This window comes from Chondrus crispus, genomic scaffold (assembly GCF_000350225.1).
Source record: "Chondrus crispus Stackhouse genomic scaffold, scaffold_430, whole genome shotgun sequence".
In the NCBI taxonomy this organism is placed as follows: Eukaryota; Rhodophyta; class Florideophyceae; order Gigartinales; family Gigartinaceae; genus Chondrus; species Chondrus crispus.
The window spans coordinates 3,992-16,165 of NW_005179350.1; the positions used below are offsets into that span (position 1 = coordinate 3,992).

At 54.2% G+C, this 12,174-nt stretch overlaps 3 protein-coding genes; 1 reads left to right on the forward strand and 2 right to left on the reverse strand.

Moving 5' to 3' along the window:
- CHC_T00010251001 (Sm protein, snRNP core protein, SmF) overlaps positions 1 to 266 on the reverse strand; it is a 654-nt gene extending 388 nt beyond the window's left edge. Inside the window, exon 1 of the mRNA XM_005718941.1 lies at positions 167 to 266. Within this exon, the coding sequence (XP_005718998.1) occupies positions 167 to 266 (100 nt within the window). The remainder of the gene's footprint in view (positions 1 to 166) is intronic.
- A 1,441-nt stretch (positions 267 to 1,707) lies between these two features.
- CHC_T00001289001 (hypothetical protein) lies at positions 1,708 to 2,977 on the forward strand. XM_005718942.1 is given in 2 exon segments: positions 1,708 to 2,655; positions 2,656 to 2,977. 1 exon segment carries the CDS (start codon positions 1,708 to 1,710, stop codon positions 2,653 to 2,655), a length of 948 nt encoding a protein of 315 aa, XP_005718999.1. The 3' UTR covers positions 2,656 to 2,977.
- A 1,710-nt stretch (positions 2,978 to 4,687) lies between these two features.
- Positions 4,688 to 9,046, reverse strand: CHC_T00008572001 (ATP dependant DNA helicase). The gene is made up of 8 exons (XM_005718943.1): positions 8,175 to 9,046; positions 7,255 to 8,068; positions 6,839 to 7,107; positions 6,664 to 6,778; positions 6,203 to 6,549; positions 5,590 to 6,044; positions 5,480 to 5,520; positions 4,688 to 5,380 (listed from the first exon to the last, which is right to left on the reverse strand). The coding sequence occupies exons 1-8, from the start codon at positions 9,044 to 9,046 to the stop codon at positions 4,688 to 4,690; spliced, it is 3,606 nt and encodes a 1,201-aa protein (XP_005719000.1).
- Positions 9,047 to 12,174: the final 3,128 nt, after the last annotated feature.

A 12,174-nucleotide genomic window follows, 5' to 3' on the forward strand; every position in this document is an offset into this window, starting at 1 on the left:
TTTGCATAACCCTCCAAAAGTCCACTTTCGTCCCCAGAACCCCAAAATCTGAGTAATTTACACGTGTCATTTGGTGATATGGGGGGAGGGTCGGGGGGGGGCGGGGTGGATGTTGCGGATTGGGCGAAGAGACGAAGTGGAGGAAGCGGACGGGTAGACAACGCACCTCGATATTCGAGGCCCCACTTGAGCTTAACAATGACGGGCTTGCCTGTGAGCGAGGCGAGAAAGGGCTTGGGATGGATGACAGAGGATTTGGAGGACATGTCAGCGAGGATCGCGGCATAGAAGTGGCGGATGGGAAGGAGGGAGAAGCAAGCGAGACGGAGGAGGCGTAGTTGCGGGAAGTTGGCGGCGGCAAGTGAGAGGGAGGGGTTTTCAATTTCGTGCGTACGTGGACACGTGGACAACTGTATGATCAGAGACGAAAGGGGAATAAAAGAAGGAAGGATTTGAAGAAGTTGATGTTGAAGAAGTTGATGTTGAAGAGGAAGAAGGTCAGCTTTTTGCGAGTTTTATCGCAAAGTGAAGATTGCATTTGCTGTTGCCTGTTGTAGGATCAACCCTACGACTGTACTCCATGCTGCAGCCTGGAATTCGGACGAGTAGACAATAATGGGGCAGTCGAAGCGTTCAACAAAGACATTCTTCGTAGGGCATTCCGTGAAAGCCGCTTCGTGCGCTACCAGCAAAGAGCTACTCCTTCTAAAGTCCAAGTCATGCGCTACCAACAAACACCTGCTCCTTCTAAAGTCCAAGTCCACTTCGAGACCTACCGTCTACCGTACACTACGCAATGCAAGCAATAATCGATATGCAAACTATAATAAACCCAATCCAAAAAAAACAACCATCCCCTTCCATCCCCCCCACGTCATCCACCCGATGTCGTCCTCCACGCGCCTCTCCCTCTCCGACTGCGCCCTAGCCGTGCAGTTCCCGCCCCTCCCATCCTCGCCGCTGGACGCCGACGCGCAAACCCTTCACGCGGCGACCGACCTTTCCCCCCCTCTGACCGAGACCAACATCGGCGCCACCCTCTTCGTCCTGGTCACGCTCACGCCGCCGACCCCGACCGCCACGCTCTCCGCCTCGCTCCCCGCCCTCGCCGACGTCTCTGTCACGCTCGGCCCCACGCGCGCCGCCGCCCGCCTCTGCCCGCTCCCGCTGCTGCGCGAGTCGTCCTGGCAGCTCGCCTCCCCCGCGCACCCCGCCCCCGCGCACCCCGCCCCGCGCCTGTGCAAGGGCCTGTGGGTCCTCGTCCGCACGCCTCCGCAGACCTCCCACCTCATCCCCCCGCTCCCCGTCTCCGGCCCGCAGCACGTTTACGCCCACCTCACCCACCGCCACCCCGCTCACTCGGCCCGCAACTCCCCCGTGTGGGCCACCATCGACCGCGCCAGCCGCCTCTTCGCCAAGCCCGTCGCGCTGCACGCGTCCCGCCCGGTGCTCGTCAACCAGCCGCTCGAGATCGCCTGCTTCCACGTCCCCGTGCCGGACGAGACCGACACCGCCTTCGTTTGCATCACCGCTAAGAACGCTACCGCCGACACCCTGCTCTCCATCGTTCCGCCGTACATCAACGTCAACCGCTCCCATGTCGTCGTTGACCCGAGCCTCACAAGCCCCGCGCCAGGGTCGCGCCAAGAGCTCCCTGCGCCCGTTGAGATTGCCATGCCGCTGAATGACCGGTACGAGTTCGTCCCGATGTTCACCTCCAACGACCCCGCTGACGACGACGACGACGACCTTTCCGCCGAGCTCTCGTCGTACAACGCGGCGCAGCTTTGGCGCGGCGACAGCGCTACCACCAACTCTGGCGACGACTACGGTTTGTTTATCCCGTCATTCAACCACCGGCAGCAGCGCGCCGTTCCGCTCGGGCCGAGAGAGGTCTTCAATTTTGTTTACAAGGTCGTCCAGAAGGGGCGCAACGCGGCCGAGCCCGCGTTACTGCATAAGGAGGCCGCAGCCAAGGAGAACAGGTCGCAGCCAGAGGAGACGGCGTTCAAGCTCAAGCACGGCACTTGTTTGGAGACCTCCGTCGCCGTCGCATGGAACTGCGTCCCCAAGCTGTCCGCCATTGTGGCTGCTCCAGCCGACGCAGACGCGGACGCGGACGAAGCATTCCATCGCGAGCTTTCTAGCGGCGGGGTGCTGGCCACGGGCCGGCGCGGGAATGTCGCCGTACGCTGGACGTGCGTGCATTGGCGGCCGCCGGCGTTGATCGAGGACGTGCTTGTTGCTTTTTCGGGCCCGCCTGTATGTAATGTGGGCGACAGATTGTCCGTTTCCGTCACGATTCTTAATCAGACGGCAGACGACCTCGTGTCGGCCGCGGTGTGCGTCCAGCAGGAGGAAGATGCTCAGATGGATTTGCTCGCTTTGAGGACGGTGCTCGTGGTCGGGCATATTGCTTCGGGGCAGGAAACGACTGTACAGATCCCTTGCATTGCTTTCAGGGCAGGGTCGTTGTCGCTAGGACCTGTGCAAATTATGGACCGCGGGAATCCAGAGGAGAACAGAACTGTGTGGACGTCGCAGGCCGCGTATGCGGTCTTCGTGGTGGATCCCAAGGCGCTTATACCGGGCGACCCGCAGCCACCGAGGCCCTTTGTCGTACAGGAGAACGAAACAAATATGATTGCCGGCTAATGTCAAGACGAAGTATCCTGCAATGAAAGTCTAGTTCATAAAACTGGCCTTCATCGCAACGCAATGAAAGGGATGGCTCAGTATTGGCTTCCTATCGCATGGTGGCATTCGGCAAGCACAACATCGGGTTTACAGTTTACATCAAAATGTGACAGAGATGCGGTTTTTTCTTCCAAGCGCCGCTTTCGACGTCGTGGTTGGATAAGAAATTCCATCTCGATTTCGTCTGGACCCCCACACTCCCTTTAATTTGGATCCACGCACATGCGGTACTCACCTGTACTGCCAACAACAAGAACATACATAAAATGATTTCATCATGGAATAGCATAACAAATTGTGCGTTCTACAAACGCGTCGCAGAACCCTTCACGGAAAATGCGAAACGATACGAGCAAGCTTGTGTAAGAATTAGTGAAAGGCGATCCGAGGAGCGGGAGCGCATATTTCACGCCACAAACTCGCTGTGCAAATCCTGGCCTTGGTGTGACAATATAAATCCAGAGTACTTGGAACGTTTTCACCATGTGGTGTTTGTGCGTCGTAATCTAGGGATCACAGTTAAATCGAGAAACCCAGAGCAGCGACCGGTGAATCTAACTGTCCGCTGAGATACTTGCATACATGCGCTTTGTATGCTTCCACTTCTGGACCACCCTTATAAATCCGAAAGGCAGGATTGCATTCTCAGTGCTTCGCAAAGTGCAGTAATAAAGCCTAACTTTTATCATACTGAATGCATTTAGCTAGTGAAGATGAAGCGACGGCGCCTTGGATATATCGGGCTGAGAAGCGACATCGAGGTACATGGAATATATCATCCAATGACCGCTCCATGATGAGAAGTATAGGATCAAGTTCAGTCGTCGTGCGAAGTGTATGAATGTACAACAGCACCCCGCATATTTATATTTGCTCGCGATTGCGAGACCTGTCGCCAGGCGATGATCGACAGCACTGTCGCCATAGCTGTCTGACCAAGAGCATAAGTGTCGAAATGAGAAAGAAAATGGAAATGGCAGTGGTGGTGAATTAGAGGATGCAAGAGCAGAAGAAGCTATAATCTTCAGCAGATTGATAGGTCGCCCGTCCTTAGGTACCTTATGAGAACAGGACCTTTTGAACAGCATGGCACAATGCTCATTGGAAGTATGAAGACATTGGGTGAGGGGAGGCCCTTTCCGGATAAGAAGAGAGATACGGAAAAAAGGCACTATATCTCCAAATAAAAGTCGAAGGTGCTGTTTAAATAGCGTCATCTGTTTTATTGTGCGCCCATCTACGGTACTCAGCAGCACGGACCTACAAGTTGTAGGTCATGGTACTGTAACAATAGCACCGTTACATCCAGAGTGATTATGTTCAGTAGATGTATAGATGCTATTCGAGCACATCAATAACAGCTGAAGAGCGCTTCGAGGCAGTCATCATGTATCTAATGCTCCCTTCCTTCTTTTTGCGCCGTTCAGTATGCTGGAGGTAGCTACTTGATAGATGTCGTAAAAGAACAAATCGTCATCCTCCGCGCAAAACATCTATTCATGTGGTAGATCAAACAGTTTGTCGGTTGTTGAGCGATTCTAACAAAACAAGTTGTATAAAATTCAAAAAAGAATGCAAAAAGCTCAATGATAGAACGGTATTGGTCATAAAGCGAGGGAGAAATGTGATGAAGAAATTCTCGAGTTGCAAAAGCTGGGCGCAAATTCCAAAATCTCATGAGATTTCATATAGGGAAAATGCTGTACACAGAATTTATCATTACTCCAATGTACATCCTTTCACTTGCACCAGGCGCTTGACAGGGATGACTCCATTCAGAAATGGGTCGATAGAACCGCTATGGAATCACTCGTTGGCGACTTTTGCACACAATCATAACCTTACATCTCGACGCGTACCAATAGTTTTAGAGAACTTCTTTTTGGAATTACAAGTGGGCTCCGTGCGCGCTTCGCGCGCCGAGCCAAGTCCGCGTAGAGGACCAATGGTGGGGAAGGGTGGCAATAGTTAGATGTAGAGATAATGGCGTTTACTTTTTTGATGACTGCTGAAGGACCTGGAGGTACACTACGTTTCGCGTTGTTTCATCGGACTCTCGAGTGAGAATAGTGACGTTGCTTGGGTGAGTAGTCCTCGATAAGGCGACATAGAGTTGACCGTGCGAGAAGCAGTGATCTCGTAGGTCGAGACCAATGCGGCCACCGAGGGATCGGCCTTGCGCTTTGTTCGTTGTAAGGGCGAAGCACGTCCGAATGGGGAACTGGGTTCGGGTAAAGCCAGGGATGGGAAAGTTGTCGTCGCCCGGTCCGCAGGGCATTCGAAGAAGGCAGAGTCGGTTGCCTTCGTGAGACCCGGCGATAACGCGTAGAAAGAGAAGGTTGTTGGTCATGTTCTCGATTACATATCGTGCGCCGTTGACGTGACCGGTAGCGGGATCGAGATTGCGGAGAAGCATGACGATGAAGCCTTTCTTGAGCTTGAGCTTGTGGTCTGGTAGAGCAGACCCGGCCGTCAAGGTGGTGAGCATTTCTGTGGGATAGATCAGCGCGTTTGTGTTTTCGTTCTCGACCTTGTTTGCGCTTAAATACGTTCGATACGGTCCCGAAATCACGTTGCCGATGACCTCGTTGACTTCCTCGAGCGGCTTGTTCTTTGTGGTGAGTATAACGCGCTTGGTGAGCCAGGCAGGGTCTGCGTGATTGTCTCGAATCCCTTGGAAGACCTTGACGCAAAAATTGCGGATAGTGTGCTCGAACGCAACGGATTGCGGTAGTGGGATCCATTCCGGGCGCTGTTCGCCTTGAAGTCTGCCTTCCCCGACGCTGAGGAGGAACTCTGGAAAGTTGAGAGCCTCCACATCTGCTGCAGGGTCCGTTCGGAAAGCAGCAAGGCGCATGTTCTCGGTAAGGCGCAGGAATCGGCACTCTCAACACAGCAGGGAAGCCTTGACGCACGCGCTCACGATTTGACCTCTGGACCCGCCCGGGAGGACGGGAAGGATTTGTCTAAAGTCTCCAGCGAGCACGAGGAACTTTCCTCCGAAGGGCCGGTCGGTTTGCATCAAGTCGCGAAGGGAGCGATCGAAAGTCTCAATGCAATGTCGATGGCACATGACGATCTCGTCCCATATGATAAGATCGACTTGTTGCAGTGTACGGCCAGTATCAGAGTTTGCGGAGAAGCTGCACGTGCTTTCGGCAGATACAGGAATGGGAATCTTGAACACGGAATGAGCGGTGCGTCCACCGTCGAGCAACACAGCAGCAAAAGCAGACGTAGCGACAGCGATAAATTGCTTACGGCGGGTACGAAGGAAGTCCTGAATGGCGTCGAGCACGATTGTTTTGCCTGTTCCGCCAGGAGCATCGACAACGAAGAGACGACCACTTCGTATCGGCACAGAAGGTCCCGCAACGGCGCTGGAGGATCCCTGAAGCAATGCAGAGACGGATATGCCTGGAAGCATAGAGCCCACTATTTCGTCAAAGGAATGGCGTTGATTTGTGTTCAACAGCGTCAAGACGTCTGTAGTCGCTCTTCCCACTGCTGCGCTCGTGCTTCGGGGGTCTCGATCTCGTTTTGCTGTTCCAAAGCGTGCAGGCTGTCATCGGGCAGTGGGAGTCCGAAGTTTGCGTGTGTCCAGTCGGAACGCACGGTCTGCAGGGCCTCCTGTACCTCTCGAAGCACGTAAGATGTGGCGTGGTGATCATTGCGAAGCTGCTGTCTTCGAATGCGTTGTCCGCGTGCACGATTGCGAATATCGGTGAGAAACATGTCCAGATGGTCGTTCCACAGCGAGAGAGGATCCGAAGGCTGGCAGTGTGCTAGAATCGTAGCAAACAGATGAGAAAGAGGAACGAAGCTTGACCGGAATGAATCTCGGATTGCGTGCTTCCACTCGGCATCGTCGGCCAGCAATCCGAGTCGTAAGCAGTCTTGTCAGAAGCTGGTGCCCTGCTCGCCGTCGATATTTCGCAAGTTATTGAAGGATGTTGCCCCTGGCACTTGTGTGAGGAGATGGCGAAGAAAGTAGCGCTCACCCTCTCTCGGACTGACAGTGTAGATTCGACCGACTACGTTGGCACCTGTACCACTGAAATCGTAGGCTTCCTCTTCGCTGCTGGCGTTCCGTCTTCGCAGGGTTGCTCTTGGACTCCATGACTTGGTGCGTGTCTTTCACGTAAAGTACCTTGGAAACTGGTGGTACCGAATATGCCTCGCGCTTGGGTACTTCTCGTTGGCTTTAAACCACTCGGTCAGCTTCGTGCCTGTTGCTGGTCGAAGCGCCGCCTCCTGCTCTCGTCCTTCCTCAAAGTACACCGTGTGGTGGTTGGGCAGATGCACTGCAAGCCTGACTACTGGAGGATTGCGGTCTACAATGTCAAAGGAGAATAACCTCCATGCGGCCTCCGATGCGGAAACGTATCTGGCATCTTGGAAGTTGGAGATCTCGTCGTAGCGCTCGTTCTCGGCAGTCATTTCCATGATCACTCAGTCTTGTCCCTTGCACACATACTTGAAGAGGTACTTGATTCCGCCAACGCGTGACAAGCAGAGTTCCACATTGAAATGGCAAGCGAATGATCGTAGAAGCACAGTACTGTTGGAAACGACCCAGGAGTTGTCGAACACGACGGGTTGCTGTCGTCGGCCAATACAGGAGGGTCGCTCGATCGAGACGCCACCTGCAGAGGTTGCCCTTCTTCGGTACGTGATGTAGTACTCACTGTCGGACTGGCTGGTTTCGTGTTTGAACGATTTTGGAAACCCTTTCCTGCAGTACCGCTCGCCCATGCACACGGCTGTTGGATTGTGTTCTCCACATGGATTCTGAATCATATGCTTGAGCACGACCTCTTGGAGTTCTGGATCTTGGGCAGACGGGATCTCGGCAGAGATAATGCGGTCGACGTTTTCGGGAGTACGCAGATCATTCTTGGAGACTTCATCTAGGAAAAATACAACGTGAGCGTGGGGAAGACCGCGTTTCTGAAACTCGATGACTCGTACATGGGCAAAAACGGTTCCGAATACTTCCTCGTTGATGACCAAGGACATGAGATCTTTCATTTTGAGACGAAACACACGTGCGCACAGATCCGGTCTGTCCTGAGGCGTTTGGTTCGGCAGTAGGGCTCTTGTGATCTCCGGCCAGCTTGAATTGCATGTCATGGTGAGGAAGATGTCCGGGTGGCCAATTTGGTTCGATATAGCAATGATGTCGTGCATCTGCTGCCTCATATAGCGGTCACCTCCAATGTACGTGGAAGGGAGAATGAACAGTCGTCCCGCACGCACGGCGTCGGCTTCATCTTCAGCACGACCGGAGTCTCCTAGGCTGTCTCGCAGTGAGGTGTAGTCGGCGGCTCGAAGTTTTGTCTGGTTGTGGCGGAGATAAGAAAGTTTCTGACTCCACTTTGCAGAACTGGTCAACCAAGTATTGCTGAATGAGTCGTGCTGCGTGCAAGATTGTGCTGAACTCGCCTGCTCTTTCAAACAAATGCCATCCGTAGTACATCATCGGAGTAATCTTGGTACGTCTGCTGTCTTGAACACTGGAGAATCGAAGCTCTGGATACCATCCATCTATACCGTTCGGGAACAAAAGCACGTAACTCAATGGATCCAATGCGCGATGACTGACTGAAATCGGATCCAGCACTTCGTTCCCGTTACTGTTCAGAGTCCCTTGCCTGCGCACGACGATATCTCTTCGCCCAATCTCTCCGTCTTCATTTCTAGGGATCAATGCGGCCACTTCAGAAGCTTTGGGACCATTGTGCCGGCGCACGTGCTCATGACTTGGCCTGCGGTCGGCATGGATGACCATCTGGTACGTGGCTGGAGTGTTGTTGTGAGGAAATTGAGCCCATTCTCGCATACACAGAAACGTCTGCACGTAGGGGTTGCATTCGTGCAGCATATGCGTCAGTTGCGTCATAAGTGCCTCTTCCAGTCGTCTAGAGGTTCCAAGCCCTGTGCGCGTCTGAGTGGCGTAGTCAGTGTCGTGACTGTAAACAGAAGCAAAGCAAGGCCGCCGCCCCTCGGATGGCATCATAGGACCCATGTAATGGTACATGCCGCCCTGCATCGTCATTGTGGGGTTAAAATTGGAAGGACCGGGCCGTCTGTTCTCCCATTTGGCGACCACGGATGCCATAGACAGCGCTGCATTGTATGCTCGAATGTTGTTACGGAAGCGGCGGGCCCTTGGATTATCATCGATGAGAAGAGAGCGCAGAAGAGCTGGCGGGTCGGGGAGAAGGGGCAATGACAGCTTCCCCTTCCCACAGCATGTGGAACAGATGGGCCTTGCGGCAGGGCTGCTCACGGTGCGTTCTTGGACGAAATGCAGAGCTTTGCAGTGCGAACACTCAACACGGATCATGCCGAGATCGCGGTACGAAGGCGAGTACTCGGGTAGTGGGGGGAAGAGCTTTCGAGAGGCACTTCGAGCCTGGCCGTCGGATCTTTGCCGCGCATTCCGAGTGGGTGTGTCTTGTGCATCCCTTGCTCGTTGGATGGAGAGACGGTCAAGGTCTCGCCGCGCCTCACGAATAGTAGTACATTCCTCTGCTCTGGCGCCTCGTTTCGTAATGCGATCCGCTTCGCGCCGTGCATCTCGGAGGGGGGAATTTTCTTCCGCTCTAGCGCCTCGTGTTTCAATGCGATCTGCTTCGCGCCGTGCATCTCGAAGGGGGGTCGTTGCGTCAGCTCTTGTCTGTTTCATTGAGACACGAGAGGACTCCAATCGAGTTATCGATCAGGAGTGCTCTCAACCTGTAGCGGGCGTTGCATAGATGCTTGATTCGAGGCACTGGTACCTTCCGCTGCTGCTTGGCGCTCTGGAGACTCTCTGGTACCCTCTGTCGGTGCTCGACGGACTCTGCGCGCCCTGTCTCTCTCCCCGTTTCGACGGAGACGCTGTTCGCGCTGCTCAGAAGTCTCTGCTGCTCTTCGTGCTGCAGTACTTTCCCGGTCGGTTTGACGTCGCGCTTCCCTCTGAGATTCGGTTTGTTGCCCCCTCCAGATTCTCGCACGGGCTCGAACTGCCTCACGACGTGCTTGAGCGTCAGATTCAAACTGTTGCGCTCTTCTTGCCCTCGCACGCGCGTTTCTTTGCTGCCTTCTTGCTTCTGCCACGTCTTCATCCGCTGGTCCCGCCATACCTGTTCTGCTCTACCTGTTCTGCTCGGCGCGCTAGTGTTATCCCTGTATGTGCAGCTAGGGTTGACGCAAGTGCGAGGGGTCCGTTTTAGATCGCTATGAGTCGTAGCAAGCAGTCTTCAAAGGTCTAAACGTCACGTCAGCCAGCTAGGTCGTCCGCAAGAGCACTTAGCAAAAGAGTAACAATAGGGCCTTTATTGTCTTGTCACTATCCCGTGATCGATTGGAGCTTCCCCTTGTGCTTCTTGCCCGCCAGGTGTCGCCTAAAGTCGTGTGCACTTGCAACCGTGCACGCACACACCTCGCACCGGAATGTGCGGCCCGCTTGATTCACTTGAGCCACGTGCCCTTCGGTATGCGCATGCCCGTCCCACAGTACCGCGCGCGTGCAATGGAAGTCGCAGATGTCACACGTGTACATGGGTACACTCCGCAACACAGCAGTGACAGCTGGCAAGGCGCGCGCCCGCGGCCGCTCGATCGCACCTGGCACACGTAGCGCACGGAACGTAGGAATTGTGCGCAGCGGGAAACGTGGCAGACGTGGGAGCGGGGCGCGCGGTACACGTGGTGCGGGTACACGTGGTGCGAGTACATGTGGTGCGGGGGCTGGCGCAGGGGCGCGTGGGAGACGTGGCACACGTGGGAGCGGCGCGCGCAGTACACGTGGGGCGGGCGCGGGCGCAATTCTGGGGACGTGTACACGTGGAGTGCGCGCGCGCGGAGGAGCTGGTTGTAGGACTGTGACACGTGTGGTCGCTGGCGGGGAATCGCCGAAATCGAGGCGGATCGGGGTCGCGGCGCGGAGCGCGCGTCGTAGTTCTTCTCTCTCTTGTTCCGTAGACACTGCGTCAAAAAAGCACACACCGTCAAATGTCAGTAAGCGTTCGCGTGCGCTCTAATACCGCGGGCGGCAAGCCGGCCGGAGCAAAGAGGACAGTTAATAACTTACTGATTTCGCGTAGACGGTGTGCCCCGGGATCGCTAGGAACGCGAGACGGATCGGGGCTGTATTATTATTTCTACTCTACTGTAGTGTCAAATTTAAATTTGTATACTACTGTAGTACCGCATTGGTGCCTTTGGCAGCCATGTTTCCCCGTGGCGGCCTGGCGTGCGGCCACGCCGCACCCGCCCAGTCCGCACAGTACCGCCCTCTACACGTGTCCGCGCGCACCCCCCGCAGTCCGCACAGTACCGCGCTCTACACGTGTTCCTGTGGCCGCCGCCACTTTTCACGCCACTTGTCACCGCAGCGCCAATGGCAAGGCAGGCACACACAGACTGACAAACAGACAGACAGACACGGATTTTAGTAGTTGTGGATGAAACGCTCATTTTTTCTGATCCGAAGATTAAACAATATCACACGCAAGCACAGTAATGAATTTTCAATTGAGCAGTGAACTTTAATCGATTCTGGTGTATTCACCATTTTCTTTCTTGCAACTATGGACTATTCTCCTTCCCACGTGATCATTACTTTACGTGCCTCATTTTATTGCAGTTGTCCAAAGCATTTACACAACAATGTTCTGGTTTATACGCGAACCTCCTGACTGCCTGATATACTTACACTTTGCCCTGAAAGTATTGAAACGCTCCTCAAACCCTACAGTTCTGATGGAACAATTCGACCCCCCTATAATGTTCAGTGGTGCAGAGTAAATGCCTTACCACCACCAATAAGGCGATCCAGAGACAATCACAAGTCTGTGTGCATTCAAAAAAAGGAAAGCAGCGTTGCGCCTTGCGAGTAACGTTACGGCCAATGACCCACTGCGACGATCCATCCAAGACAAGGTGAGTGATTTGCACAGGAGGGCCTTGATCGGACGTTAGAGTCAAGACAATCGATCCCAGGATGCGACGTGCAGGACTGGCATGATAAAAATAGTCGGGGCTACGATGAAGTGCAGAGTCGAGCTTGTCGAGCGGGTAGCGAGCAAGTGCGCAGTAGAGTTTTACACGCAGGTCGCGTGCGGGTCGGACGAGCACCGCGGCCTTCAGTCCTCGTTTTATAACAGCAACGTAAATGTACAAGTACAGAAAAAGGCTACAATATACGGACGCCATGCAGTGGAGATTACATGGCGCAATTACCAACAATATGAGGTCGCTAAATTATCACGGCAGCTGTGACACGACAGCGGTAGTTCATAATCCTCCCCTTTCAGCCGAAGTTTTTCTCAGAGTGCTCCGTCTGCGCGAGATCCTCAAACTTGAAGCAGATCCTCCCGGTGAAAAGAGTCAGTTGCAACGCACCATTCAGGCTGCTATTCTTTCTGGTGATAGGGTCAGCAAGATTGGCGTGACCGGGGGTCCAGGAAACCTTGTCTACAGCACCAG